Genomic DNA, 27,952 nt, shown 5'->3' on the forward strand with positions numbered 1-27,952 from the left:
GAGCTTTCCAAACAGCATCTCCAGACTCTCTGGAGAGAATAGGGCAGTGGTGGGTGCTTTGCTTCACAGTTTCTGCCAATACAGCAGTATCTAGCAGATTCCAAATGTGCTCTCCACAGTGCTGGACTCTAAGCACAGCTCCTGCTTGTCAGTGTTTCCGCTCACATGGAGGTTTTGGGGTTGGGTGTAGGCGGCCTGCCTACACCTGTCCTGGTGTAAAGGCCCATCTCCTGGCACCTCTATGCTCTAGAAGCTGTTGCCTGGAGTCACAGCAAACCTTCTGGCCGTGTTGCATATATTACCACCCTGAGGAGCTACACTACCTAATAACCTCTGGTGAATTTTGCCTCATGTTACCATGATTGGACAGGACTCTGAAATGGCAAATCTAGTCCATAAGCCAGATGGGAGATGAGGAGAGGCAAATGTTCTCTCCTTCCTACTACTCCCTACTGTCCCATTTCTGCCCCAGATCAAGTAGGATATTTTGTTAAAGTCCAGTGCTTCACTGTGATTATTAGATATTTCCTGTAATTTTTTGAGAGTTGTAATTTATAGTTAAAAAAATCACAAAACTAACATTATTTTGATCAAACGAGTAATTTCTATCAGCTGTTTTAGGATTTGGAGGGAGGAAACAGTTTAACTGTGTTTTTTGTTTGTCCAGTCTCCTTCAGAACGTTCGTACCTTTTTGATGCCCTCCTTTTGGACACCAATACGTCTGCAGGAAAATACAAATATTCTAACTTGGTTTTCCTGAAATTAACTTTTCCATTGCCGCACTCCCTTTGTGCAGGCTGGGTGTGTGTACACAGGTCCAGGAAACGTATCGTGTGTGTGCATTGAAGGATGGACCGGTGATGGCAAAGTGTGTGTAGAGATCAACAACTGTCAGCTGCAGAGTCGAGGAAGCTGCAGCCCCAATGCCAACTGTAACTACATTGGACCAGGACAGGTGATCTAATAGGAAACAGACGTACATGGACTTCCTTTGTATTTTACTGTCCTCTGTCACACACACACATGCCGACACGATTGTGGAATAACTACTCCATTATGACGGAATGACTTGTTTTGCAGCACGAGTGTGTGTGTAAATCAGGTTACATGGGGGATGGCATATTGTGTGACCTCATTGACTCCTGCCTTACAAACAATGGAGGCTGCCATGGATTGGTAAATACACACACACACACACACACACACACACACACACACACACACACACACACACGCACACACACACACACACACACTGAGTTCAATTTAATCCTTGCCTGGATGCGAGTGGGTTTTCCTATTTTAGCGTATAGCTGTCCATTACTGTGAGCAGCAGTTTAAACGGGTGTGTGCTAAAGTCCTGTCAGGTTCTGTGACAGCTTGACTGAACCCTCCCCTGATGAAACAGGAGAGCGAAACACTCTGACACTCCCCCAGCTCTGTCTCAGGCATAGTGAACTTAAACGCTACCATCTCACTTGCCCTGAGCCCCTTCTTGGCTGACAGACAGGCTGACAGGTGAGGGTAGACAGGAATCTCCTTGGATTGTTATGTTTGCAGATGATACTGTGATCTGTACAGAGAGTAGGTGGAGGAGAACCTGAGGAGGTGGAGGTATGACTTGGAGAGCAGAGGTATGAAGGTCAGCCACAGCACAGAAGAAAGCATGAGTGATCGACAGGGACCCAGCTGGAACGGCGACATTATAGGAACTGCAGATAGAAGATGGGTGGATTTTAACCTTGGAGTTCCAGGGAGGTCAGGGGAGGGTCACCAGATGTGCTTTCTTTGGTTTGGTCTTTGTGTATGTTTGATGTGGCTTCTTTGTTTTTGAGGTTGTATTTACACAAGACTATAATGCAAATGAACAATAAACAATTGGTCACAAAAAAGTCTCAGAGACCGACCAAAGATCACATACAGGACGTAGTTAGAGAGAACTTAAGAGTGTGAGAGAAACGTATGCAGATAATAGACCAGGCCCTGAAGTGAACAACTGGAAAAAGATGAAATGTACATTGCAATATAAAGTCCTTGCTAGAAAGCTAGCATCTGTGTTGATCTTTTTGTGCTGTATGCTGTAAGCAGCATTTCTTTTTATGCGTCACTGCCTCCAACTGTGCGATTCCCACGATCCTGTGTGTTGTAACTCTCTCAGGCCAAATGTGAACCCAAGGAAAAGGGAACTGTCACCTGTACCTGTCATGATGGCTACGCTGGGGATGGAACGCTCTGCTATGGCTCCTTAAAGGATGTAAGCACTCAGGCTGTCCGTCCATCCATCCATCCATCCATCCATCCATCCATCCATCCATCCATCCATCCATCCATCCATCCATCCATCATCCATCCATCCATCCATCCATCCACCCATCATCCATCCATCCATCCATCCATCCATCCATCCATCCATCCATCCATCATCCATCCATCCATCCATCCATCCATCCATCCATCCATCCATCATCTATCCATCCATCCATCCATCCATCCATCCATCCACCCATCATCCATCCATCCAGCATCTATCCATCCAGCATCTATCCATCCATCCATCCTTTCATCCATCCATCCATCCATCCATCCATCCACCCACCCATCCATCATCCATCCATCATCCACCCATCCATCATCCATCCATCCATCCATCCATCCATCCATCATCCATCCATCCATCCATCCATCCATCCATCCATCCAACCACCCATCCATCATCCATCCATCCATCCATCCATCCATCCATCCATCCATCCATCATCCATCCATCCATCCATCCATCCATCCATCCATCCATCCATCCATCCATCCATCCATCCATCCATCCATCCATCCATCCATCCATTCTTCTATCTCTCTATCTTGCAGGAGCTGGACATGAATCCACAGCTGTACCATTTCCAAAGAGCGACACAGGTGTGTCTGTGTTCCTATCTATCCAGCTTGTTTTTGACTTACTGTGAAGTCAAATCCTGTTTTAATGCAACGGTTGTCGGTGCTGATCCTGAACTGTTCCCCCTTGAGCCTTTTCTGTGATCTGGACCTACACTACATTGTCTAAAGAGTGTAAACCATCAGCGACTGTGACTGTTCAGAGTGCAGCATTGGTGATGTGTGCATGTTTTCAGAACTATAGACACTTTTCAGACGACCTTAGTGGGAACCTGACATTGCTGATCCCGTCCAAGGAAGCTATGTTCAACCTGAGCTTGACTCCGAGCTCATTTTGGATGACCCGACACCACCTGCCACTCCTTGTTCGGTCAGTCCTGTATTTGAAAATGCCGTAATTGCTACTTTTCAAGTACTCCAACATTTATAAGGTTAATGCATTTATACGAGTTCCTTTCATTTGAATTTCTGTGGTCCAAATTCCAACAGGAGGTGATTTTTTTGTGCCATCCAGTTTCTGTTTAACAAACTGTGATCTTTGGATTCAATCTGAACATTTTCATATATTTGGTTCTGGTTTCAGCGCTCACTTACTTCAAGGGATCTATTCCCTAGAGGACCTCGACAGACTGGTTGGCACCAAGCTACCAACCATGAACACATTTTCCCCCACATCTTGGGAAATTAGCAAGTGCAAGGGGGTATGTATGTACATGTGCACATGCACGTACACTCAACAAGACTCTAATTTTTCTGGGATGGAACTGTGCATTGTTTTCCAGGGCCTCTGCATTGGGAATGCCCAAATAATCACTCCCAATCTGCCTGCACTCAATGGCTACGTCCACATCATTGACCGTGTAAGTATGCCTGCTTTACAGGTCCGTCAGAGGAAGAGAGGGATGAAAACCTGCCCCCTGCAATGGCTGATGCACTTGTTTATTGATAATTCTGACCATTGATTTTGTGTGGTCAGGTTTTGACCCTCCCGCTCTCAAACCTTCCCCCCGAGCCGCCCACGTTGCTGACTTTTCTCGACTCTTCCTCCAACTTCACGCTCTTTAGACAGTATGTTCTGGTAAGATATGTTGGTTCTCTGGAGTTGCCAGTATTTGTGTTCGATATTTGTTGATTTATGTATTTATTTGTGTGTGTGTGTGTGTGTTTGTGTGTGTGTGTGTTTCTTCACAGATGTACAATCTGTCAAATGAACTGAATTTTTCTGATTACACCCTCCTGCTGCCCACTGATGATGGGGTCCAGAAGTACCTTAGCAGGACCAATTCCTCTGTCCTAGTAGGTCCAGATAAAAGGATGTAATGTCCTGACAATGATCAAAAGGAAAAAAGGGATAAAATCTATAACAGTCAGCTGTAAAATGAGTGTTCATGTAATAAATCCAGCCTAAACATCAGCATGATCAGACGGTATGATACTGCATTGGTCCCACACGCCACAGGAGCAGCCATTAATCCACATTTATATATATATATATATACCTAATATACTGGTAATATTTTTACACTATTTCTTGAATTGCAGACCATAATGTGCCATATATATTTAGCTTTCTGCTCTGTCATGAAAGAACAGTTTTCATGATGTTCCACTTCATTGACTCAGATGATTGGGTTCTGTCTGTCTGCAGGACTCCAGTGTGGTGAAATATCATGTGATTCCCAATGTTCACCTCTACCCTGACCACCTATGGGATGGCATGTTAAAGAGCACGATGCTAGGTGCTGACTACCAGGTCCAGTTCCACTTAAACAGTAAAAACCAGGTAAAATAAATCAGGAACTGAGAGGTTTAAATGTATTAAAAGATTTCTTGACCTGATTCAAAGCAGTGAAATGACTTCCTTGTCTTCCAGACAAGTGTGAACGAGGTGCCTTTTGCCAGTTTTATGGAGACCCAGTACGGCATCATCCTCGTTCTCCCCGACGTGCTGCAAGTTCAACGCAACCGATGCAGCAAACCTGTCACCGTGCAGCTCAAAGTAAGCATGAGGCGACAGACGTTTTAGGTAATAAGGTTCTAATTCATGTTGGTGCAGCAAAATGCATGAAGGGAGGAGTCCACTGATCACCCATCACTGCAGGGGGTCGTTTTTAGTCTTCTATGGTTCTTCTCTGGCTGTCACAATGATCTCACCAATGATTTAAAGATCATCCGGGTTCATTTAAAATAGAATATAAAAGGCCCTCTCAGTTCATGAAAGTTGACTTGACTAGTTCCCCTTTGAGTTGGTTTTGGTTTTCAGAGGAGCGAGACCATTCAGAACACCCTTAAGGCTGTTGTAGTGGGGGGGGCACATTAGGGGTGGATATGTTTGGTACTCGCAAGCTCAAAATCAAATGAGCGTGACACTGAAAAAGAGAAGGACATCAATTTGTTGAGTCTACAATTGAAAGGAGTAAGCCCAGAATAGCAAAAAAAGAAAAAAGAAAGAGGAAACGGCCCAAATAGTTGAGAATAAGAAGTCAAGACCTGGCAGCAACCAATCCTCCATGAATGGAGGTGTTGTGCTGGGGAAAGTCGTTAAGTTATCACGTTTCAGTGATTCAGTCATTGCTCGTTTTCCCAAAGTACTTCAGAAGAACTCACTGTTATTCCGAGTTGTTGGACTAACTCAGCCAAAGCTGCACGTCCTCCATATCCTCTGTAGTAACAAATGAACATGTGAATCAAATGATGAAAAATCAACATGAAAACAACACTGACAGTTGAATCATGTCCATTATTGTTATTTGAAGGCTGTTGTCCTTGTGTTTGTCTCTAGGGGAAGTGTACAGACTGTGATGGACGCCCTCTGTGCCTATTTGGTTACAAACCAGTAAGACATTTGCTTGCCTACCATCTTATAACATATTCCACAGCCAAGTGACCTTAAATATTCGACGGTGTATTCATCTGATTTCCTGCAGATCAAAGGACAGTTTCCAGCCAACATGTATCCCAACTGTAAATACCGAAAACGGGTTGGCTCAAAGCTGAAAACGGTGCCGGGATGCACCGTCAAATGCCTTCGAGTTCTGACGGTCTGTTGTCACTCACTAATCTTAGTGCTTTGACTATGTTGTGATCATTGGTTGACTCTGTTATTACAGTGACTCTCTTCATTTTGGATGATTGTGAGTAGTTAGAAAACATGCCAGTTCTTTCATAGCTGGAGTGCAGGTGGGCTGTACCTGCTTATTGTAAACCAGCCTGACCGCCAGCGCTTTTGAATGATTCCAAAATATCAAATCAGCTGTAAACATAGAACAGGCATGTCCAAAGTCCGGCCCGGGGGCCAATCATGGCCCGCGGTAAGATTTCATACACAACGCAACTTCAGTCTTACAATGTATTATTTATGGCCCGCTGGCACTAACAGAATAAATAAATCACTAAAATGTAATTCCTCCTTTTTTGTAGATCTTGTAAAAGACAAGAGCAAAATGTACTTGTTTTAAACTTGAATGATAACAGACAACATTGCATTACATTTATCAAACTCATGGAAATTTAAGGTATTCCATACAGTTCAGTGTTCAATGTTGTCTGACTCTCCAGATATGAATTAAAGGCAGAATTGTGTTTTTAGAGTTGTTCACGTCTGCCTGAGTGGCTTATATTTGGTTACACTGCCATTTGAAAAATAAGAGAATTGTGACAATGAAAATTGTTTTATAATAGTGTACATTTGCATGTAACTTTTCTGGTTAAAAAAACATCAGAAGGATCCACTGGCCCCCGGGCATCTTCACGTTATCAAATCTGACCCTCTCTCAAAAAGTTTGGACACCCCTGACATAGAACCACAATAACAAAACGAGCATGTGGTCTGTTCTGTAGGATTATTCCTGTTGCCCTGGGTACTATGGCCATGAGTGCTTTAAATGCCCCGGAGATGTTGGCAACTGGTGCTCCAATCATGGGGAGTGTCAGGATGGAAGTCTTGGGAGTGGGGAGTGCCGTTGCTATGAAGGGTTCCACGGCACCGCGTGTGAGGACTGCGAACCAGGACGATATGGCGTCAACTGCTCCTCAAGTAAGGAACATTCTGGAGACACAAACATGTCTCAAGCTGGTAAAACAAATTAAAACTGTAGCTGGTTTGTATCCAGTAGGAACCCAGACTACTTCCTAACCCTAACATTATTGGTAGGTATTTAAAGGAGTTAATAACAGAAATACATTTCAACTGTTATGTTATGTACATCAAGAAATCCAGTCTGAAGACTGTCGAGTCTAACATTGTGTTCATATTGATTATGCTATGCACTGTAGCATCTCCAATAAACAAGCTAGCATGTGTCTAGCAGTTAAAGAGAAGCATGTAGCTCTTTGAACAGATTTACATGTCTTATTACATGTCTTATTACCTTTGAGAACCTCTAACAGTTCCACAGACTCACCTCCTACTTTGTCAAAGAGCAGCAGGATGGATGATGAGAGACGTTTGTTAACCCAGATGTGTGTTGCAGAATGTACATGTGACCATGGGAAGTGTGCAGACGGCCTGGAAGGAACAGGCAGATGTGTGTGTTATAAAGGCTGGAAAGGAGCTTCCTGCTCTGTGGGTAAGACGCTTGATCCAAAATATGGACTGAGAGTGAAAAATAATCATACCGCAATCCAAATTTCCTCGACGCAGCTATAAAATGTGTATCTGTCTGTACCTCAGAGATTGTGGACGATGCCTGTGGAGGTATCTGTGATGAGCACGCCAAGTAAGTTCCTGAAGAGCCATTTGGATTCCTAAAAGCACTGTTTTGTTCGACTAACTTCTATAATGATTGATCAACGCGTGGAATTATGACCTTTCTTGATGGAGTCCAGCAGCTTTTTGTTTCAATATCCAAGCCTTGGGACCAACTCATGTTAAGGTCCAGACCTCATTCTTGGGTTGGAAATCCACTGGACAGGTTTTTGCACTACCTGGTCCATATTTTGATCTAAAACCTACCTAGGGTATTTTGAAATATATCCTGAGAAGACCCTTCAGGTGATTTATTTTTTTTAGTTTATTAAATGAGTCTTTTTTTGTTTTGTGGTTTGACCTTTGCTGCAGCTGCGCCAACGGACCCCGAAGATTAACCGTGTCCTGTGCATGTGTTGCCGGTTATCAAGGCAATGGCACTCACTGTGAAGGTCAGACTGACACAACACGCATTTGTGGCTACACAACAACATTGATTAAAATGACTCCATGATATGTTCTTTGTCTCAGAGGTGGACATGTGTAGCCAGGCTAATGGTGGGTGTTCAGAGTTTGCCACCTGTACCAAACTGTCAGCAGGGGAGAGAAGCTGCACCTGTAAAGAGGACTACACCGGCGACGGGACCGTGTGCTTGGGTAGGTCATCTGACCTCGATGTTCTATAGATACTTCATCAGTCTAATACAAATGATGTGACACCAATTTGCATATGGCAGCATTCCAACACTTTGGGCCTCATCCACTAAGATCCCAACGACGAGCAAACCAAAAAACTTGCCCGTGCTATTGGATCTTCTATGATCTACTTTAACAGGTGCAAAGGTCATTCAGGCTGCCAAGTTTAAATGAGAATTTTGCCTGCACCACTAGCTGTAACCACGGAGACGCACCAAAACCTATTCTGGGAGGCACTAACGGCCAATTTGGAACGATCCAAATTAAATGTTTTCTAAATCAGCCCTTTGGAGATCCAGCAGCTGAAACGCCATTGGATAGACAACATGTCTCAACCATTTTTATTTCTGACAGTCCAGATGTGCTGAGATTCTCTCGCCATCCTCTGTCATTGCACTTACGCCTCCTTCTCGCCACAACGACCGCATCCGTCTGCACCTGCCTTTCCTGCGTGCTAAATATTGACGAAAAAACACTGACCACAGTCAGTTCGAGGTTTTAAAACTCCCATTGGTGCTGAATTACCACATCTGCATGTCCTCCCAGTATTTTGTGCGTTCGCCTACGCTACATACTGTATATTCTGCATGGGCAAATGTGCTAATTGAACCGCGTGCCCCTATTTCACAGATAACATCCTTGCTTTGAGCGCTAGCAAATGTTTTTATACTCGCAACCCTCATGTAGATCAGGCACATTAAGGGTCTTGTTAATTGCTGCATTGAAGAAGTGGTCCTTAATGTCTCATAAGCATTATTTTTTTCTTTATTGTTTGTTTGTGTGGGTTTCCAGAAATAGATGGTTGCCTTGTCAACAATGGCGGCTGTCACAAGTCAGCAGAGTGCATCAGAACGGGCGCCAACACTGTAAGTAGGCCACGTTTTCACTGAACGTATAGGTGTGCCGGTGGTACGGCTCTCAACAGGCTTTCACAACATTGAAAATTCAGAGGACAAGAGCGATTCCCCCAACCACGGGCATTGGGGAGGCACGCAGCTTATGTCTCCTAACCTGTCTCCGCCCACAATTGCTCCATTCCCACCAGCTCCGTGCTGCTCACTCCTCCTGTGACCTTGTCAAGGCGGTTCTACTCAGGATTACTGGTACCGTGGCATCTATGTTAGCAGTGGGAAGACTACAGAGACCCTCCTGCTCTTGCCCAGCAGTGTGTGGTTCTTTCACTTCTGTCAGAGGTGGTACCCCGCTCCACGGTTAGGCCACGCTAACCCCGAGTCGTGATCCAATGGAGAGGAAGCTATGCGTTACTCCGGCCTCCGTTGCCGACCCTCCTCTCTCAGCCTCCTTACTGGGGGCCTCGCTGAGGATCTGGAAGATGATGGCGCCATTCATCAGCCATCAGGGTCCACCTGTTCTCACGGCGGGGCGGCTCCTTCACCGCAACCTGTCCTGCATGACATCCACAGCTGGGTGGCAATGAGACTGGGCCTTGATTGGCTGGCACCCCAGACTGGTCCGGGTTCCGAGGGAGATCTGAAAGATCTGAGGGTCCTCACCTCTCCTACCTGTGGTCCCAGCTTCCCTCAGAAAGCCTAAGCTCTTCTTGAACAATCCCTGTGTCAAAGGGGGCGTATCAAGAGTTTTTCAGGGCTGGATGTTCTTAAAGTGGAGGAACTACCAACGTTGGAGCCTTCCATTGCTTCCCACAGGTGAAACTGTTCATTATTGTGGTGGAATTTGACCCGTCCAAGCGCCTGTTTGGTCCCACCATCGGTGCCGTGAAACAGGCGAGTGATTCCAGGAGGAAGGAAGGAGAGGAGTGATGGAGGGGGAGACAGGCACACTTGTTGAGTGTGTTGAGTCTATTTGAGTCTATTTTACCTAAAAAGCTGCAACATAACCAAATGTGAAGGTGTCAAAGGACCGGTACCAAATCTAACTGTCTCTGAAAAGTGGAGAAATTTAAAGGTATAAATTTAAGTGTGTTGTGAGTGTTTTCCAACAATGAGACACCAGACAAAAAGAGCTCAAAGGCAGTGTTGATGTGGGTGAGTCCTTGATTTAGACAGAGGTGTTTTTTGGTGTCCTGACTAGATTTTACATCAGACAACTAAGCAAAACATAGAAGGAAAATGATTCGGTTGTTGAGATTTACATGTGAGAACAAAGAACTTCTTTGCCTGGTTTGGTCACTGACATGTCCTCTCTTTGCTCTCTTGTCGTCTCCAGACAGCCTGCCAATGCCGCTTTGGCTTTGCAGGAAGTGGCAAGTTTTGTTATGCGATCAACATCTGCCTACAGGTGCGTACTGTTCAGGTTCAACTGTGGTGAGGAATGTTGAGCGTCCTTCATGAGAATAACAAGTGTTACGCCTGAGACGCAGACAGGACAAAGAACACGTTAAAGAAAAACAACTGAAGAAACAAATGCTACCAGAAAGGAGAATAATAACAATATGAATTGATAGTAAGACCATGAACATGTGAGACACAACAATCTGGGCGGAGTATTTATGGTGTTAATAGTGCCGCATCGATTCACCGTCTGTTATTAATCACGTCTCCAAGTGTTTGATCGAACCTCCAGCAACTCCTCAACAAGAGTAAACCACACTCATAGAAAGAGAGAGGAGCAGAAACCTGCAGAAGAAAAGGTGTTAGCGACACAAGACACTGTCCCTTTAGTCCCAGTCACATCAAAGGCACCAGTGAGGTCCAGCAGAACCAGTAAAGAATCCCCTTCCTTCATAACTTCTGCATTAGGTTGGAATTTGTGAGACCCTTTATTGAGGAAAGTATCTCTATTAAACAATACAGATAAAAGAACTTGACAAAATCTCCTTATTTATCATATATCAGTGCAATCAATCAATTAAAATGGAATTAACTCCACAGACCAGTGAACCATTTTAATACATTTTTTAAAAATTGCTTGCTTATTGCCTTAATATGATTTTTAAAGAGGCAACAAGGCAAAACTGATGCAAGTAACTGAGGTAAATGACGTTACGTTGTCATTATCAATACGCTAATGAAGGGTAGATTCCAAATCCCTCAGTTGAAAGGGAATAAAAACTGTAAGAATTTATTTTAAAATTCAGAATGGGGAGCAGGAGGCTGGCTGAGAATGATAAAAAAAAAACCAAAACGTGTTCTTGATTCTTTTGAAAGAGTTCTACAGCAGCTAATGTTAAATTTAGGAGGTTAACTAGAGTAATTGTGGCTTGTACAGGACAACGGCGGCTGCAGTGAACACGCTCGATGTAGGCAAATCCAGCCCGGACAAAGGGAATGTACCTGCTTCAGTGGTTACGTGGGCGACGGGTTCACCTGTGTTGGAAGCACCTATTCTGTGAGCCACGATTCTTTTGACGTCCAATTTAATGTCCGATCGCACCTGTTTTCCCCGTCACAGTGTTATCTGTCTTTCAGGAGGTGTCACGACAGTCGGAGAATTCCTTTTTCCATCGGATGTTAATAGTGAGTTATATATTATCACTTTAAATATATAGTATTATTAAAATGTATGTTAAATATACACATGACCACATCTTAAATAGAGTCATTCATAATCATTCCATTCTAAATGCATACACATGAAAACATATAAGCACATCCAAGTCCAGGACAAACCTACACAGACGGGAGTTTTAGTACATCGACAGTATATTTTTAATATAGTTCTGCTTGTTTTTTCCTCAGAAATCCAACTCTCGTAGCCTTTACGGTGATGGACCCTTCACCATCTTCGTCCCATTAGAGAAATTCAACAACGCTTCCTCTGTGAGTGCATCATATCTCTATCAATTCCATAAAAAGTCCACGCTATTATTATTATTATTCAATTTTTTTGTCGACATATTTTTCTTGATTTACAGAAGTGACTGTAGGAACGTCTTTATAGGCCAATGTGATGCCGGATGTACAGTAACTGTGAGTTTGTGTGTCTTTAGTATGAGGAATGGAAACGTTCTGGTCGTCTTGATGTGCTGGTCCGTTACCACATCGTTAGCTGTGAGTTGCTAAGGTTGAGGGACCTCAAATCCACCAAAGTGGCGGTCTCGACGTCAGGACATACGTTACACTTCAGCCAGCAGCAGGTAGGGTCGACTTCCTGCAGTAAATACAGAGACTTTTAAAATCTGCCTGCTTTGTGGACATTAAAAAAATAACTAACCTAAACGCGCTTGTTTGACTTCGCAGCAGAATCTGGAAGACGCCTGATTTATTCTGGTGTTTCACTTTCTTAACATAGCGTAGGTTTTCGTTTTTGCTGCATCAATAATAACAACTAGCTTCATAGCTGCAGCTCTCTAAAGATGAATTTAATGCTCATAAAGCCGCCGTCTGTAGTGGGGGGGTCTTAAAGTGGGGGGTCTTTACGCGGCCGTTGTCTTTGCAGGGTTCTGTCTGGATCAACAACAGATCCAGGATTGTGCAGAGCGATTACGTAACATTTAATGGAGTCATTCACCACATCAGCGCACTATTGACACCCTACACTTTGGAAGATAAACCTGTCGTCCGGCCTGACAAGGTATGTACGTTGGGGGTTCGACCCGTGCCAATCAACGACTGCCGATGAGTTGAACTTGACTAACACACATGGGGGCTGTCGCCCAATCTGTGTTTAGATGGACTTAACCTCAGCGGCTGCCTTTTACGGCTACACGCGCTTCTACAGATTAATGGAGGTAAGAGAAAGACAAGATCAACACCTCACGCTCAATTCAATTGTGACTAAACTACGATATTTAATAAACGTGTAACTGTTGTCTTTGTTTAGGAGGCGGGGTTACTCCCTGTCTTCTCGATGGTCATCCACCAGCCTTTCACCATGTTGTGGCCCACAGACGCGGCTCTGAGCTCTCTGCCAGCTGAAAGGCAGCGCTGGCTGTCCAGCCCTGATCACCGGGACGAACTGGTCGCCATCGTGAAAGCCCATGTCATACGCAATGCCAAGGTGTGTTTGTGTGTCTGTGTGCTCTGGTACATGAAGGGGCACCAAAACACACATTTCAATAGGAAATGGAGGACATGTTTGTAACATATAATGATATATGAATGATAGTCAAGTCCTGATTGGGTAAACATCATGTTAATGTAACTAACTTCCTTTGACAAAATATTAAGAGCTTTATAAACTCATTAGGGGTTGCGGTTACTATTGCGTTACATCATAATGTACGTAATGTTCAGACTGCGTGTGTGCTCGTATACTCATATGCTAAGGTTGTCATATGAGAAAGTGGATGATTTTTTCTCTGGTTTTGTGCAGATGTTGGGTCTCAGTCAGCCAGGAAATGCCTCAAAGTTCCGCTCCATGCATGGATCCCAAATCAAGTTCAGCTGTGATAAGACCCTGGTGGTGAGTAAACAGATCTGCACAGTGTCCTTTCTACCCAAGGGTTGTTCAAACTACAAGTTCGACTGTGGTCGAGCCTTGTGGTAACGAATGCATAGACAAGCTACCGTATTTTCTGGACTATATGTCGCTCCGGAGTTTAAGTCGCACTAGCCAAAAAATGCATAATAAAGAAGAAAAATAGATATATATAAGTCGCACTGGACTATAAGTCGCATTTTGGGGGAAAATTTATTTGATAAAATCCGAGACCAAGAACATACATTTCATCTTGAAAGGCAATTAGCATGGATTAGCAATAGGGTTACGGTATGCTAACATAACAAATTCAGCTACATGACCCACAACGAACTGAGTACGTGTCTGCTTTGTTAACGTAACATATTAACAGTTATTCAGATAACTATAGCATAAAGAACATCCGAGCAAGTTTACTAAACAATTAAGTCTAACTACATAGACGAAGCGCCGCTTCTTCTTCTGCGTTGCTAAAGGAACTCGTTCCTCAGTACACGCGCCTAGAGCGCCCTCTAGTGGTTGTCAGTGTGAAAACAACGAACATGTGAAATTCTGTAATAACGTATTTATTTAAGTCGCTCCGGAGTACAAGTCGCACCCCCTGACAAACAATGAAAAAAATGTGATTTATAGTCCGGAAAATACGGTAATCTCATAATCAAATCTCATGATCTTTAACAAGATCCAGGTTCCTTGGACATCATCCAGATCAAAAATGACACCCATGAACTGGAGACAAAAGTCATTCCAACCATCAGTTGTGTGTGAAAGGAAGGAGAATGTGCATTTGATATGGGCCCAACAGTCTGAGTTCTGCTCTAACTTTTAGTACCACAATTGAGCCTGAGCACCAGATGTACTTTAACACAAAAGGCAACTAATGGCCTTTAAGTGAGTGGTTACAGGTGATTTGCAACATTCAGCTAATTACTAGCAAAGCGGTGACACATTTTATATAAATATATTTATTAGATCTATAACATTCTCCTATTAAAAAGAAACAAAATAGATTTAATTTGGCTTTAATGACATTTAAACATGACACCAAAACAACCGTTGGTGGGTATCAAATGCAGACTTGAGAAGCTTTTTCATCAGCTGTTGGAGTCACAGGATGGAAACACACTTATTCAGGAAGGTCTTCTTCCTCGTGGCTCATGGGATACACCAGTATCAGCCAACCAGTTAACATTATGTCCTCAGACTGGTGCTCTGGAAGCAGGTAAAAGGATTTGAGCAAGTTTAACTTGGGCCAAATTATGATGGCTACGTCTGAGCATCTTCAGCCCTGCGGCTCCTGTGGGGGGTTCCCAGACTTCAGTGGCCAGTGTTGGTCAGGAATGGTACCTCTGGGAGGAACTACTGGAACATTACTGGTTTGCCCTGATGTTCCAGCTGGACCAGAATGCTGCTGTATTTGTTTGATATGTCTCATGCACTTTTATCTTCATGGTCTAGTGGTCCATTTTTCAAAAACAACTCAACAACTCAGCCATATGTTTAAGTTTTTCAATGATCCTGATCCCTCAAAGAGCCCACAGTACCCCACAGTAGGGTACTGTGGGGTACCCCATCACTTAGTTCAACTTTTCCCTTTGGATCAAGGCTTCACGCATCCATTAACAGGTTTTCATTCCAGGGGATCCCAGGTGAAAGCTGCCGATTACCTGGTAGGAGAGAAAACCAGGCTGGAGTCCAGCAGGAGGAGGACCGGGTTCCCTCCCTCTGGTCTTCATCATATGATCTTACTTGTGTTTAGATATTTATTGTAATAAATCCTAGTAAATAAATATTGAAAGCGATCATTAGGGGCAAAATATGTGCAAATATTTCTCAACTGCACTAAGCAAGGATAAAGCAACTCCCTGCCGCAATATCTGTGTGGTTACTGGAACCTTTGAAAAGGTGGTAGTGTTTTTATATAGTTTATATTTATTTAAACATATATGTTTAACCATTTGTATGTTTTTCCTGACTTCAACAGAAGCTACAGAATAAAAGTCCGGTTGAATCAGACCGTGTAAACCTGGGATATTGACGGAGAGAATGACTTCCCAGCCGTGACAACTCCTCCCATGTGATGGCTCAAACGTGCTTATTTTGTTTGTGGGGTCTTGTGTGTTTCCAGGGGGCTGTATTGATCAACGATGCAGCCAGGATTGTGGATCGATACATGACTTTCCAAGAGGGCCTTGCCTATGGTATAGACCAGTTACTGGAGCCACCAGGCCTGGGAGCCCATTGTGACATGTTGGAGAACAGGACCACTTATGTGAGTAAACTTGTACAAAACTTGACCGGATCAGAAGTTCAGGGGTCTTGTTGTACGACTTTTGTGCCTTGGAACAGATTTATTACTGCGTTTATTCATTTATTTTGCTGCACCAGTATGTTATTGTGATCTTAAAATGGTTTTGTACTTTGCTCATAATGTCTCAGGGGCACTGTGGGCGATGCCATAGACGTTCTTCATGCCCCTTCAAACACGTTGATACGGTACTACCTGGCCATGTGCCAGAAATATAAATATCTTTTACAATATATAAGTTGCAATTGTGTGACGACTGTGTATGATGAAAGGTTAATACCAGTTCTACATTCTTGCAGGGAAGGTGGGAAGATTGTTTAGATATTCGTCCGAGGCGTAGGGGCTTCTCAAACCCCTTTCTGAGTTATCACTATAGTCCCATGGTGCAGAAAGGCTGTAGGAGGGTGTGTTACTTTCCCTCCTGGATTCAAAAGTGCTGCGGTAACCACTATGGTCGAGACTGTCAAGGTAAGGAAGGAGAGTGAGGTCTTGCTGGGAGCAACACTAAACACATGAGCATACCGTGGGCTACTACAGTGGAATACTGTGTTAGTCAGAACCTCTTCCTTTGGTGGTTAGTTTAAGGAGAAGCTAACGTTACTGGTTGTAGATCAGCTTGTTACATTACAAGTCTATTCTCACTGATTCACATGCTGGTGGCTCAGCCAGTAATCACATTTGTATTGTGAAGACAGCTTCCGGTGTTAATTTGGGCTTCAGGTTTTAGCTCAAGAGCATTTTAAATGTGGTAAACGGAGGCCTGGGCCCAAACCTTTGTGTCACCTGCACACCCATGTGAGCTTTCAGTGAAAAATCTTCATAAACATTTTGCTTTCACATTTTTAATGACTGTTTTTCTGTATCTTTCAGTTTGTCCAGGTGGGATAGAGTCTCCCTGTAACAACCATGGTAACTGTAGTGATGGAATTTTGGGTTCTGGAAAATGCACTTGCAACAAAGGCTTCAAAGGAAGTGCCTGCGATCAGTGTTCTGCTGGTTATTATGGCACCAACTGCACAGGTAGCAAAAAATAACCACGGGGTTACTCTTTAACCAATAACCCCCCCTCCAAAAAAAAGCTTTTTGTTTGATCTTCATTCATTAAGTCCATAACTGAGGGATACTGAACATCCTGGTGTAATGATCAGGAAGGGGAATTGGACCACATTTAGCAGTTCCACCCAGAAAAAACCCCAGAAATTAGTAGATTTTGGGGTGATGGTTAGGGGGGCTTCGGGTGTCAAAGTCACTGTGATCGTTCCATTACTAATATTTACAGTTGGGTTTTTTAAAGTTGCACGTTAAAGATAATACTAACATGCCTGCTCAGCACAGCCGACACGTGTCACGTGTGATGGAATAAATATGTGGACACAATCATTTAAGAATATAGCTTAATGTTGTGCTTTTCTAACTTGCATAAAGATGTTATTTTAAGCCCCTGAGGTGCAATTTTGGATTATTAGAACACCTATAATATTTAAAAGACTCAGAAAACAAACTGCTTTGTTCAGATCTGGTTTTTCTCTGCTATTTCTCTTTCTCAGCCTGTGATAACTGTGGAAAATGGGGAAACTGTGATGATGGAATTCAGGGTTCCGGAAAGTGTGTTTGCAGACAGGGTTGGACGGGGGAAAACTGCCAACTTGAAATCCGTGAGTAAAACTTCTGCATGCACAAACACAAGGTTGTAGCTAGCTAAAACAACCTAGCGCTGCCAGAGGATTGTATTTGTATTGTACACAAACTTGAGTATAACTGTCCTATCTCAAAATAGCGAACATGAACATGGATTATAGAAAACAGACTAACCACAAATGTCTTAAAGCTGTCAGATTGTCTTGAAACAAGGCTTTTTCAGGTACAGGAAACACAACTTGCTGCCTGTATTATTAAGATTTCAGAAAAAAGGTGTTTATTTTACTTGTTATATCGCAGTAGATGCTTAATTTTGCACTTATCACTACATGAGAAAAACACCGTATGTCTATGTTACCGTATGTTATGTTGGGTTATTTTTCTGTCCTCCCACTAAAGACTCCCTTACCTTTAGGACTATACAATTTACCTACGTGATAAGTAGGATAATTTTAACAGCTACAATAAAATAAATATCAATATATACAATATCAATATTTTAAAACTCACACTTAAAGAAACAAAAATACGGCCAGTGGTAGCTCAGCCAGTAGAGCGCTGGGCCGAGAAGAGGAGGGTTCTTGGTTCCAAAAGTTGGAAGGTGTGCTGGTAGCAGGAGAGGTGCCAGGAAACCTTCAGAGCACTGTTAAAGTACCCTTGAGCAAGGTACCAAACCCCCTGCAATGAGCTGGCAGGGTGTGCCCTTAGGCAGCTCTGTGGGCTGGATGGACTCTAGCACCCTCCCCACGATCCCTCCAAGGAAACACTAGTCAAGAGGAATGAATCAATGGTTTGTCAGAAACTGTTGATTAATAGCTGCACCATCCAAAACCATTTGCCCTCAACACGTTGTTTTTTTACGACATTGCTGCTCCCACTAGGACTGAATAAATAAGCTAAAAGGCGGGCGAGGCCTAGAGAATAGGTGAACCTTTAGATGTGCAGTGGTCCTCTTTTGGAACTCACAACCAATTCATGGCAATCAGTCATTCGCTGAGGCTTTGTTTCATTATTTTGACCACTTTACCCCTTTCAAGGTCAAGGAGGGTGGGTGCAGGGGCCTAGGGTATTCCCTGGATGAGTCGCCAGCTCATCGCAGGGCCCAGTTTGAGCATCTGGAGGCTCAGTATCTTGCTCGAGGGTACCTCGGCAGTGCTCTGAAGGTATTGTGGCACCTCCCCATTCTACCAGAACACCTTCCATGATTTGTCTGGACCAAGGCTTGAACTGAGAACACCGCCTCTCAACTTGTTCCCCAACAGACTACAAGAGAGCTACCTGGCATTTTATTCTGTTTAATTCATTATGTTCTTGTCCATCAATCTGTCTCTCCAGAATCCCTTCCAGAGGAGTGTCAACAATGCCACGCTCTGGCTGAATGTGTGCCAGGTGTTGGGTGTCAGTGTAAAGCTAGGTTTCAAGGCAATGGTTCCTTCTGCATTCCAGAGCCACGTGAGTGCACCACAGTCCAGTTCAATTTGTCAGGCAGAGTTACTGAATCCAGGTCCACGTGTTTTCATCGGTTATTCAGGAGCTAAATTGGCATTAATTATAAGAGACTACATCCAGGGTAATTTAACGAAGCCCCCAATCCCCACACCCACCTTTGTTGGCAGTGAAATCTAAGAGAATATTTCTGTGAGGGTTCTCAGTCATCCAGATAATTCTGGTAGTGGAATCATGGCAACTGGACTGTTTGAGTTCCATGAAGAGGTATCACCTCTCCTCCAAGAGGCTTCATCAGTTCTAACTGACTATGGGGGGGGGGTTCCAGGTTCTTCTACTCTTCAAGAGCCATCAACACATTTGGAGCTTCAGTCCTCTAGAGCATTAAAGAGGTGAGAGGTGACGTCTCAGAGCCCCACCTCTGTTTAATGATGTTCTTTCCAGTTTGACATAGACAGCTTCTTTCCCTCCTCTCTGGAACCGTCTATCTTCCCTGGCCAAAACCTGTTCACGGAACTCAAACAGTCCAGTTGCCATGATTCAACTACCAGAACTAAGAGAATATAATAAGAAGATAAACTTCTTATAAAAAGATAAAAAGTAACAGGTCATTAGAACAATTGATAAAAATCAAAATTACAAAAGATGTGGTTTTGCAATTGGAGATTAAAACTGGTTCCAGGTGTGTTTTGATGAGGGTTTTGGAGGTGGGGCAGTCATGGATGCTTCTGGGCAACGCTTTCCAAGAGTTTGGGGAGAGCGATAGAAAGGTTTTAGTTCTGCCAGGTCCTCTGCCTGGTGTGGTGGGGTGGAGTGGTGGGGGGCACCAGAGGAATGGACGTTGCGGGAAGGAGATTATGAAGGCGGTGCGATATACCTATGAGGTAAGAGGGGGCCTGGTTGTGCTGTGTGGCTGAACATGTGTGGTAGAAATGGAGATGGGCATATTTTCGAGAGGGAGGCTGAAGATGTGGATATTTTTGGTGAGGGATTTGGGGTCAAGGATGGAGTCAAGGTGAAAGAAGTTTGATTGCAATCTCCTGATTTTGTTACCTGCAGGCAAGTTGTGGTGATAATGGATTCAGGGATTTGGTAGAGATGTAGAGTTGGATGTCGTCAGCATAGTGGAGGATGCGGCGATAGTGATGACAGATGGTGTGGCCAAGTGGGAAAATGTAAAGGACAAAGACATGAGGGCCAAGCACTGAACCCAGGGGAATATCTTTAGACAGGAGAGTGGTAAAGGAGGCGCAGTTGTGTGTGTTGAAGAACTGGTTGCTGGCAGGTATGATTCGATCCAGGAGAGTGCATAGGTGTGGAGTTGGGAGAGGAGGATGCTGGGATTGATGAGATCAAAGGCAGATGTGAGGCCATGGAGGATGCAGATGTTGGGATGTCTGGACTTAGATGACAGGAGGACGTCACTGGTGACCTTGAGGAGGGCGATATCAGCGAGTTGCTTTGTTTGATAGCTGGAATTGGAGAGGATCAAATGATGATGGGTAGGTTTTGTTTTGCTGAGACAGCAGCTCATTCCAGTATTAATGACAGGAAGTGGAGATCTGGTGGAAGTGATGTTAGTTGTCGGGATTACGCAACTTGGTGGCTTCACTACTCCCCGTCCGTCCTCGGCCGCCATCGGGCTGTTAGCGGTTGATTCCGTCTGTCTCACCTGTGTTAATAAAGGTCATCACCAAGGTCATCACTGAATCGCCACAGATTCGGCTTCCAGTGGTGTTGGTTATAGTGTAAATGGTCAGGGAACTGGTCCATTTTAGGACAGGAGGCTCACTCGTTCATGTCGCTAGAGACGTTGTGTGTGCAGGACCTGAAAACTGCTATTTTTTAGTCACAATGTAAATAATTATGGATGTAAACACATGAACTGTTGAACACTGCAGCTCCAGAGCTCTGCTCAGAATATAACGGCGGCTGTCACCAGAATGCAGACTGTAACCAGACGGGATGGACCGTCAACTGCACCTGTCAATTTGGTTTCCAAGGAGATGGCTTTTTCTGTGAGCCTATCAACCGGTAACGAGTCCTTTCTGTTACTGAGATTTTATAAACAGCTTGAAAACGTTGCTAAAAATATTAACGTTAATTCACTTTTCCCTTTCAGGTGCATCCAAGAACAAAATGGGGGCTGCAGTGACTTTGCCTCCTGCAAGTTTGTTGGTCCTGTTAGTGAAAACTCCTTTTTTTTGAACGCTTGCTTTCCTTCTCCCCGAGTTAAACGCGTTTGCACAATGGTCAAAGAAATGTAAAACCATTAAAATTAACATAAAATACAGCATTGACAGTGCATTATAAACAATCTAATTTCCATTATTCCTCTTCAACAGATCTCTCGGTACAAACTGTAACTGGCCATTGCTATATTCACATTTACATCATGTTTTAGACTCCCATAAATCTTTAGCTCAGCTTTAATAGACAGGTTGCCACCACAGTCTTAGTCAATATAATTAAAATGAATTGTTCTCCAGCACTTCTGTGAAGAATCTTGGGCTCATAACTGACATATAAAAGAAATGAACAGGACTAGTTTGACCTCCGAATCAGGAAGAAGTCTCAGTTCAAGCTGATTCTTAAAATAATGGTGCATTGGTTTGTTACTCCATAGCCAGACTACAGGTACTACTGGTAATATGTACTTTCACATTCGCTCTCCTAAGACCACAAAATTAGACAGACATTCTCTACTAAGCACAATGAGAGTAAATAGCAGTTCTCACATTTTTCCAGCTTTGTAGTCTCTTCATTGGTTTCCTTTAAACTCAAGAAAATTAAATGTTCGTGTGCCTCAGATTTCAGATGGTGATTAACTGATTTTCATGCAACTAGTGATGTGATATTTATATCAATTTATGATACATTTGAGGCAGAAAATTACTCGAGGTTAAACAGCTAGAATTTGTAAATGGTCAACGTGAATAAGCCTACACTGTTGTTGAAGGTTGGGTGGTTTATTTCAGCTGATTTCATCCTTTATGGGTCTCACTTTAAGATGATCGCTCAATCTGCTTTCACCAGAACAAACGGGACTGTGAGTGCTTACCGGGGTATGTGGGTAATGGAGTCCAGTGCCTTGAAAAAGTGGTCCCCCCTGTTGACCGTTGCCTACAAGATAATGGGGACTGCGACCCCGTGGCCACCTGCAAAGACCTCCATTACCACGGTAACACATCGCCTCTAATTTTTGTGAAAGTAAGGAATAAATTTTGAGTTGTGGCGATTAGAAAGAAAGAATTGGGAAAGGAAGTAAGACACAAGAAACAAAAAAGTGTGCTTCCTGTTTATTATTTTTTGTTTACTGTACATTTATCATTTAATTCATGGGTAAGCTAGACTCTGAGGTAATAGATAAGTTTGCCAGCTGTCTTTTTGACAGTGAAGGGACAAGCCCAGTCAGGTTTTACTAGCCCAAAAACATGTAATGAAATGTAATTTCCTCATCAAAGCAAATAGCAAAACCTGCTAAAGTAGAGAACTGGTCCTTTTGTGACATGTGATTTCTCACAATCCATTTATAACCTCTGGAAATTAAAGGCACAGGCCACAGATCGCCTCAGATAATGATAACGTTCTGGGTTCAGCCAAAACAGCTGGAGTGTTCCATCTGCGCTCTCCAAGTGGCAAGTACAAGATGAACTTCAGCGAGGCCGACACGGCCTGCACCAATGAGGGCGCCACGCTTGCCTCCTTCAAACAGCTCGGAGATGCCCAGCAGGTATTTCACTAAGGTTGGATCTCTACGTGACAATAGATAAAGGAGAAAAGACCTAGCCCAGTGTTTTAAATGGTGCTACGAGACAACATTCTTTTATTTTAACTGCTAAGTTCCCTGATGTCCTTCATATATAAATATTTAAGCATTAACTGAGACAGAGTGTAATTTAATCATATACACAAGAAATCTAAATTTGTCCAAACACAGTTGGAGGAGCTGTAAAATCAGCTTTATTCAATTGACATGACGCTTTTCCCCTTTTGTCTCTGGCACTGTCAGCTGGGAATGCATCTGTGTGTGGCTGGCTGGATGGACGGGGGGAAGGTCGGGTACCCAATTTGTTTCCCCTCATTAAACTGTGGAGAGAACCATGTGGGCCTGGTCATGTACAGAGACCCTGTACCTCAGAGCAGCAAGTATGATGCCTACTGCTACAGGCTTGACGGTACCAGAACACGTTTGTATAGAGGCGTAGCTACATGCACTGGGCTGATGGCCCTAATCAAAAGAGATCTCCTATCTGAATGCCCCCCCCCCCCCCCCCCACTGTCTTTCTAGATGTATCGTGTGTGTGTCCTGCTGGTTTTGTTGGAGATGGATACTTCTGTAATGGCGTCCTGATGAACGTTCTTGCAACCAATAGCAACTTTTCCATCTTTTACCAGGCGAGTGTCACACACGGCCCCCGATCAAGTGTGTGTGTTTAGTCATTCCCATTATCATCGATGCATTCGTTCATTAGCAATTAGCTTACCTGCTACGTACTGTATGCCACCATGTGGCGTGTGTGTGGAAAATATTCATCGGGATAGCTCGGCTGCACAGTGACTCGTTGTGCATTGCTGGTCTTTTTTTTTGTGTTTTGTAAATGCCTTTATTCAACTAAATGTCTTTATTCAACACTCTCTTCCTTGAAAAAGCTTCTGCTCTCCTCACAGCTTATCTTTCTCCTCATATCTCTACTCACCTCCTCCTAGCAGGACACCCAAAATTTCATATTATTTGCAGACTTGTAACTCATTTACAAATAGCTGTGCAACAATAATAGACCCAAACCCTGTGCCAGAGCCTGTAGGAATGCATGACTTGTCTGATCGATCAGTTAATGAATGAATTATTTGAACAAACGTTGCCTTTTTGTCCTCCCTCTGTAGTCGCTGCTGGACTATAGTGGCTCCTCCTCAGAAGGCAAAGAGCTCATTGATTTTCTGTCTCACAGGACTTCTGAAGTCACAATCTTTGTGCCTCCTAATACAGGCTTTGCTCCAAATCAGGTATTAAGCAGCTAATATGGTCTTTTTATTAACATTGTACAAGTGATCTGGTGTATTTCAATTATCTAAGGAGTTTATGAAGTGCTTTGAAATGACTAAAGTAATTGCTACAGTAAATAAAGTTTTACATCATTTTTTTTCTTTATTACATTAAAGCTGAACGTCTTTTTACACTTGACAATATGTCATTTGAAAATCAGTAGTTGCCAATTTCTAAATATCACTGAGAGGTCCCTCAACCCAGTTGAGGCCAAGATGAGACAGGTTCAAAGGTCAAAGTGTCTTGATGCTTATTATCTTTTTATTCTGTGGAGTTTATTATATGTGAAGGTGCGTGTGTGTGTGTGTGTGTGATTTAGACACTCTCTGGGAGAGATCTTGAGTATCACATTTCAGCCAGTCAGAACAGGCGGACGTTCAAAGATTTACAGAACCATCACGTCATCCCAACAAGGCTGGGCTACAATCTGACCATCAGCCTTGGCCACAATGAGGTCACACACCTTTTCATACACAAACACAGGCCAAAAGGTCTGAAGATGTTATTCATTGTGGCCCTTTCTGCCTTTGACTGTTGAACATAGACTCACAAGATGGTAAATGAGCGGCTGGTGTTGGACTGGGACATCCCTGCCTCCAATGGAATCATACACATCATTGAAGCACCACTGATGGCGCCTCCTGTAAGAGTGAGTGAAGTCAATTTAATGTATATGAAGCCGAGTCTAGGGGTAATTAATTCTGCAGTTAGGATTCCAGAAAAGGAATCTCCTGCCTGTTCCCTTTTTCTGATCAGAGACAGTTGTTCAAGTGCCAACTGTTGCTAGGCAACTCTGGTGTGACCAGAGAAATATCAGAAATATCACACATTCTCATCAACACAGCCTCATCGTGCACTTTGAGGAGCCAGAGAATAAACAGCATCATCATTGACGTTCTCATTTTTTTCATGCACAGATCACAATTACAACTCCCACTTTTTTCAGATTTTCTATGCCAAATTCTATCAGCTCCAGCCCATTATTTATTTACTAAAAGATAGAGAGAGGGAGAGAGAGAGAGAGCGACTTGGTGTGATTTGGTCATTATGTCTTGATTCTCGAGTGTCCTATTTGTTGTCTCCAGATCTCCCTCCATGCATCCCAACACCAGAGATACTCGAGTGGGACCCTGTCAGCAATCTCGATTTTCCTGCTTCTAATGTGCATCCTGGCTGGAGTTGGATTCTCCATCTTCAGACGCAAGACGGACGCTTTCCGATTCCACTATTTCAAAGTGAGAGAAAGAGAGAGAGAGACTAAACTTCTCCCTCAGATCGACTGTTCCCACATTTCAACCAGCTAATGTTACATAAACTTTGTACTGTGTGTGTGTGCGCGTGCGTGTGTGTGTGCTTACGTGTGTGGGACATATTCGGCCCATTGCCACTCCGACATTTTGCTTTGGTTGAGTCGGTAAAAGAATTCTGCCGCAGTGACTCATTTTATTTGGATACTCATGGGAGTTTACTCCCAGTCGTTCCAGCCTCTTCAGGGATTCTGTTAGAGGACCGGTGGAAAGTCCTCCAATAATCTCCCCCTGGAGGGGAGGGGAGGAGAGGAGAGAGCGTCGTAGCGATGGAGCGGAGAAGAAGAAGGTTGTAGCGGAAGTGTGTGTCTGTCGTGCTGACAAGAGTTTATTCCTGCGTTCCCAACAGAACAAGGATGCGGACAGTTCCACAGGTGTCCAGCCAAAACCGACGCTGTTGTCCTACCCGAACCCTATGTACGGCGACTCCAGAGACCTGAGCGAGCTGTTTGGGGTAAGGGGATCAGTCCGGGTCGGATGTCTCGTCCTCAGACAGCAGATATTTAAATGTTGATCTTTCATGATGTAAAACTTGTTATATATATAAATGACAGTTTATTATGGGTGGCAGGAATACACAAGCTACCTTAAAAGTACTGTAAGATGCTAGTATTTTCTCTCCTCCTATCAGGACCAGGAGGAGGTGCAGCCAGCACAAGCTGAAGAAGCTCCAAAGATTCTGGACCTGGACGGTTAAACAAGTCAAACTGGAGAAGCATGATTGTTAACTTGGTTCACCCAAATAAAACAATAAAATAAGATCTGTGAACTAAACCATGGAAATGGCTCCTGTGTTTTTAAGCTGCTCCACAAGGGGAGGAGAGGAGAGGAGAGGAGAGGAGAGGAGAGGAGAGGAGAGGAGAGGAGGGGAGGAGAGGAGAGGGGAGGAGAGTAGAGGAGAGGGGGGGGGAGAGGAGAGGAGGGGAGGAGAGGAGAGGAGAGGAGAGGAGAGGAGAGGAGGGGGAGGAGAGGGGAGGAGAGGAGAGGAGGGGGGGGAGGAGAGGAGGGGAGGGGAGGAGAGGGGGGAGGGGAGGGGAGTAGGGGAGGAGAGGAGAGGAGAGAAGGGGAGAGGAGAGGGGAGGGGAGGAGGGGAGGGGAGGAGAGAAGGGGATAGGAGGGGAGAGGAGAGGGGAGGGGAGGAGAGGGGAGGAGGGGAGGGAGGAGAGAAGGGGATAGGAGGGGAGAGGAGAGGGGAGAGAAGAGGAAAGGAGAGGAGAGGGGAGGGGGGAGAGGAAAGGAAAGGAGAGGAGAGGGGTGAGGAAAGGAGAGAGGAGGGGAGGAGAGGAGAGAAGAGAGGGGGAGGAGAGGAGAGGAGAGGAGAGGAGAGGAGAGGAGAGGAGAGGAGGGGAGGAGAGGAGAGGGGAGGAGAGGAGGGGGGGAGGGGAGGAGAGGAGAGGGGGGGAGGGGGAGGAGAGGGAGGGGAGGGGAGTAGGGGAGAGGGGGGGAGGGGAGGGGAGTAGGGGAGAGGGGAGGAGAGGAGAGAAGAGAAGAGGGGAGGAGGGGAGGGGAGGAGAGGAGAGGGGAGGAGGGGAGGAGAGGAGAGAAGAGAGGGGGAGGGGGAGCGGAGAGGAGAGGAGAGGGGAGGGGAGGAGAGAGGCGAGGAGAGAGGAGAGGAGAGGAGTGGAGACGAGAGGAGAGGGGGAGGGGAGGGGAGAGGAGAGGAGAGGAGAGGAGGAGAGGAAAGGAGAGGAGAGGGGAGGGGGGAGAGGAAAGGAAAGGAGAGGGGTGAGGAAAGGAGAGAGGAGGGGAGGAGAGGAGAGAAGAGAGGGGAGGGGAGCGGAGAGGAGAGGAGAGGGGAGGGGAGGAGAGAGGCGAGGAGAGAGGAGAGGAGAGGAGTGGAGACGAGAGGGAGAGGGGGGAGGGGAGGGGAGAGGAGAGGAGAGGAGAGGAGAGGAGAGGAGAGGAGAGGAGAGGAGAGGAGGGAGAGGAGAGGAGAGGAGAGGAGAGGAGAGGAGAGGAGAGGAGAGGAGAGGAGAGGAGAGGAGAGGAGAGGAGAGAGAAGAGGAGAAGAGGAGAGGAGAGGAGAGGAGAGGGGAGGGGAGGGGAGGGGAGGGGAGGGGAGAGGAGAGGAGAGGAGAGGAGAGGAGAGGAGAGGAGAGGAGGGGAGGGGAGGACAGAGAATAGTATCTTGTCCACCTCAGATCACTCACCATATTGTACCAATGAAGAGATTACTACATTCCCACCAAAGCAAACAAACTCCTTTAAATGTGGCTTCTGCTGTGGAGTGCATGGACTTTGACTTGCTTTTTAATAAGGATACGTACGTATGTCTAAGTGTCAACAGAAGCATACATTTTTTTAAAAAAAAACAATGTAATGAATGTTTCTTTAACATAATTGGGTGGAAATATCCGCATTAATATGAAGTAATATGGATAAGTTATTTTCCGTAAATTTGACTCGCAGGCAGCAATAAAATGCGACTGGAATCACTTTTACTCCAAAAGTTTATCACATCCCTTTGCTTTTGATATCAACTTACAATTTTAATCAGTTCTAAGAAATATATGCTACAAAGTTGTGCCTCAGGGCGATTTCCGACATATTGGGTTGTAAAATATAAATTTTGCGACGCAAAGTTAGCCTGACA

General features: G+C 44.5%; 1 protein-coding gene across 1 annotated transcript in view; it reads left to right on the plus strand.

Annotated features, from left to right (window-relative positions):
- The window catches only part of LOC101062040 (stabilin-1-like), a 39,907-nt gene extending 13,774 nt beyond the window's left edge, over window positions 1-26,133 (plus strand). The window contains exons 25-70 of the mRNA XM_029826020.1: window positions 798-956; window positions 1,082-1,177; window positions 2,160-2,255; window positions 2,867-2,914; window positions 3,127-3,260; window positions 3,474-3,591; window positions 3,673-3,750; window positions 3,867-3,968; window positions 4,082-4,186; window positions 4,539-4,673; window positions 4,764-4,889; window positions 5,673-5,726; window positions 5,818-5,931; window positions 6,731-6,926; window positions 7,363-7,458; window positions 7,563-7,608; window positions 7,950-8,029; window positions 8,109-8,234; window positions 9,066-9,139; window positions 10,461-10,532; window positions 11,463-11,582; window positions 11,663-11,710; window positions 11,933-12,013; window positions 12,184-12,330; window positions 12,633-12,767; window positions 12,865-12,924; window positions 13,017-13,193; window positions 13,509-13,598; window positions 15,742-15,885; window positions 16,053-16,109; window positions 16,221-16,389; window positions 16,792-16,941; window positions 17,469-17,576; window positions 18,895-19,011; window positions 20,907-21,039; window positions 21,128-21,188; window positions 22,042-22,186; window positions 22,605-22,738; window positions 23,018-23,183; window positions 23,297-23,403; window positions 23,893-24,012; window positions 24,372-24,506; window positions 24,597-24,701; window positions 25,138-25,287; window positions 25,709-25,813; window positions 25,991-26,133. Coding sequence (XP_029681880.1) covers window positions 798-956; window positions 1,082-1,177; window positions 2,160-2,255; window positions 2,867-2,914; window positions 3,127-3,260; window positions 3,474-3,591; window positions 3,673-3,750; window positions 3,867-3,968; window positions 4,082-4,186; window positions 4,539-4,673; window positions 4,764-4,889; window positions 5,673-5,726; window positions 5,818-5,931; window positions 6,731-6,926; window positions 7,363-7,458; window positions 7,563-7,608; window positions 7,950-8,029; window positions 8,109-8,234; window positions 9,066-9,139; window positions 10,461-10,532; window positions 11,463-11,582; window positions 11,663-11,710; window positions 11,933-12,013; window positions 12,184-12,330; window positions 12,633-12,767; window positions 12,865-12,924; window positions 13,017-13,193; window positions 13,509-13,598; window positions 15,742-15,885; window positions 16,053-16,109; window positions 16,221-16,389; window positions 16,792-16,941; window positions 17,469-17,576; window positions 18,895-19,011; window positions 20,907-21,039; window positions 21,128-21,188; window positions 22,042-22,186; window positions 22,605-22,738; window positions 23,018-23,183; window positions 23,297-23,403; window positions 23,893-24,012; window positions 24,372-24,506; window positions 24,597-24,701; window positions 25,138-25,287; window positions 25,709-25,813; window positions 25,991-26,056 — 5,085 coding nt within the window. The 3' untranslated portion in view covers window positions 26,057-26,133. The remainder of the gene's footprint in view (window positions 1-797; window positions 957-1,081; window positions 1,178-2,159; window positions 2,256-2,866; window positions 2,915-3,126; window positions 3,261-3,473; window positions 3,592-3,672; window positions 3,751-3,866; window positions 3,969-4,081; window positions 4,187-4,538; window positions 4,674-4,763; window positions 4,890-5,672; window positions 5,727-5,817; window positions 5,932-6,730; window positions 6,927-7,362; window positions 7,459-7,562; window positions 7,609-7,949; window positions 8,030-8,108; window positions 8,235-9,065; window positions 9,140-10,460; window positions 10,533-11,462; window positions 11,583-11,662; window positions 11,711-11,932; window positions 12,014-12,183; window positions 12,331-12,632; window positions 12,768-12,864; window positions 12,925-13,016; window positions 13,194-13,508; window positions 13,599-15,741; window positions 15,886-16,052; window positions 16,110-16,220; window positions 16,390-16,791; window positions 16,942-17,468; window positions 17,577-18,894; window positions 19,012-20,906; window positions 21,040-21,127; window positions 21,189-22,041; window positions 22,187-22,604; window positions 22,739-23,017; window positions 23,184-23,296; window positions 23,404-23,892; window positions 24,013-24,371; window positions 24,507-24,596; window positions 24,702-25,137; window positions 25,288-25,708; window positions 25,814-25,990) is intronic.
- Window positions 26,134-27,952: the final 1,819 nt, after the last annotated feature.

The sequence above is a fragment of the Takifugu rubripes genome, chromosome 19 (assembly GCF_901000725.2).
Source record: "Takifugu rubripes chromosome 19, fTakRub1.2, whole genome shotgun sequence".
In the NCBI taxonomy this organism is placed as follows: Eukaryota; Metazoa; Chordata; class Actinopteri; order Tetraodontiformes; family Tetraodontidae; genus Takifugu; species Takifugu rubripes.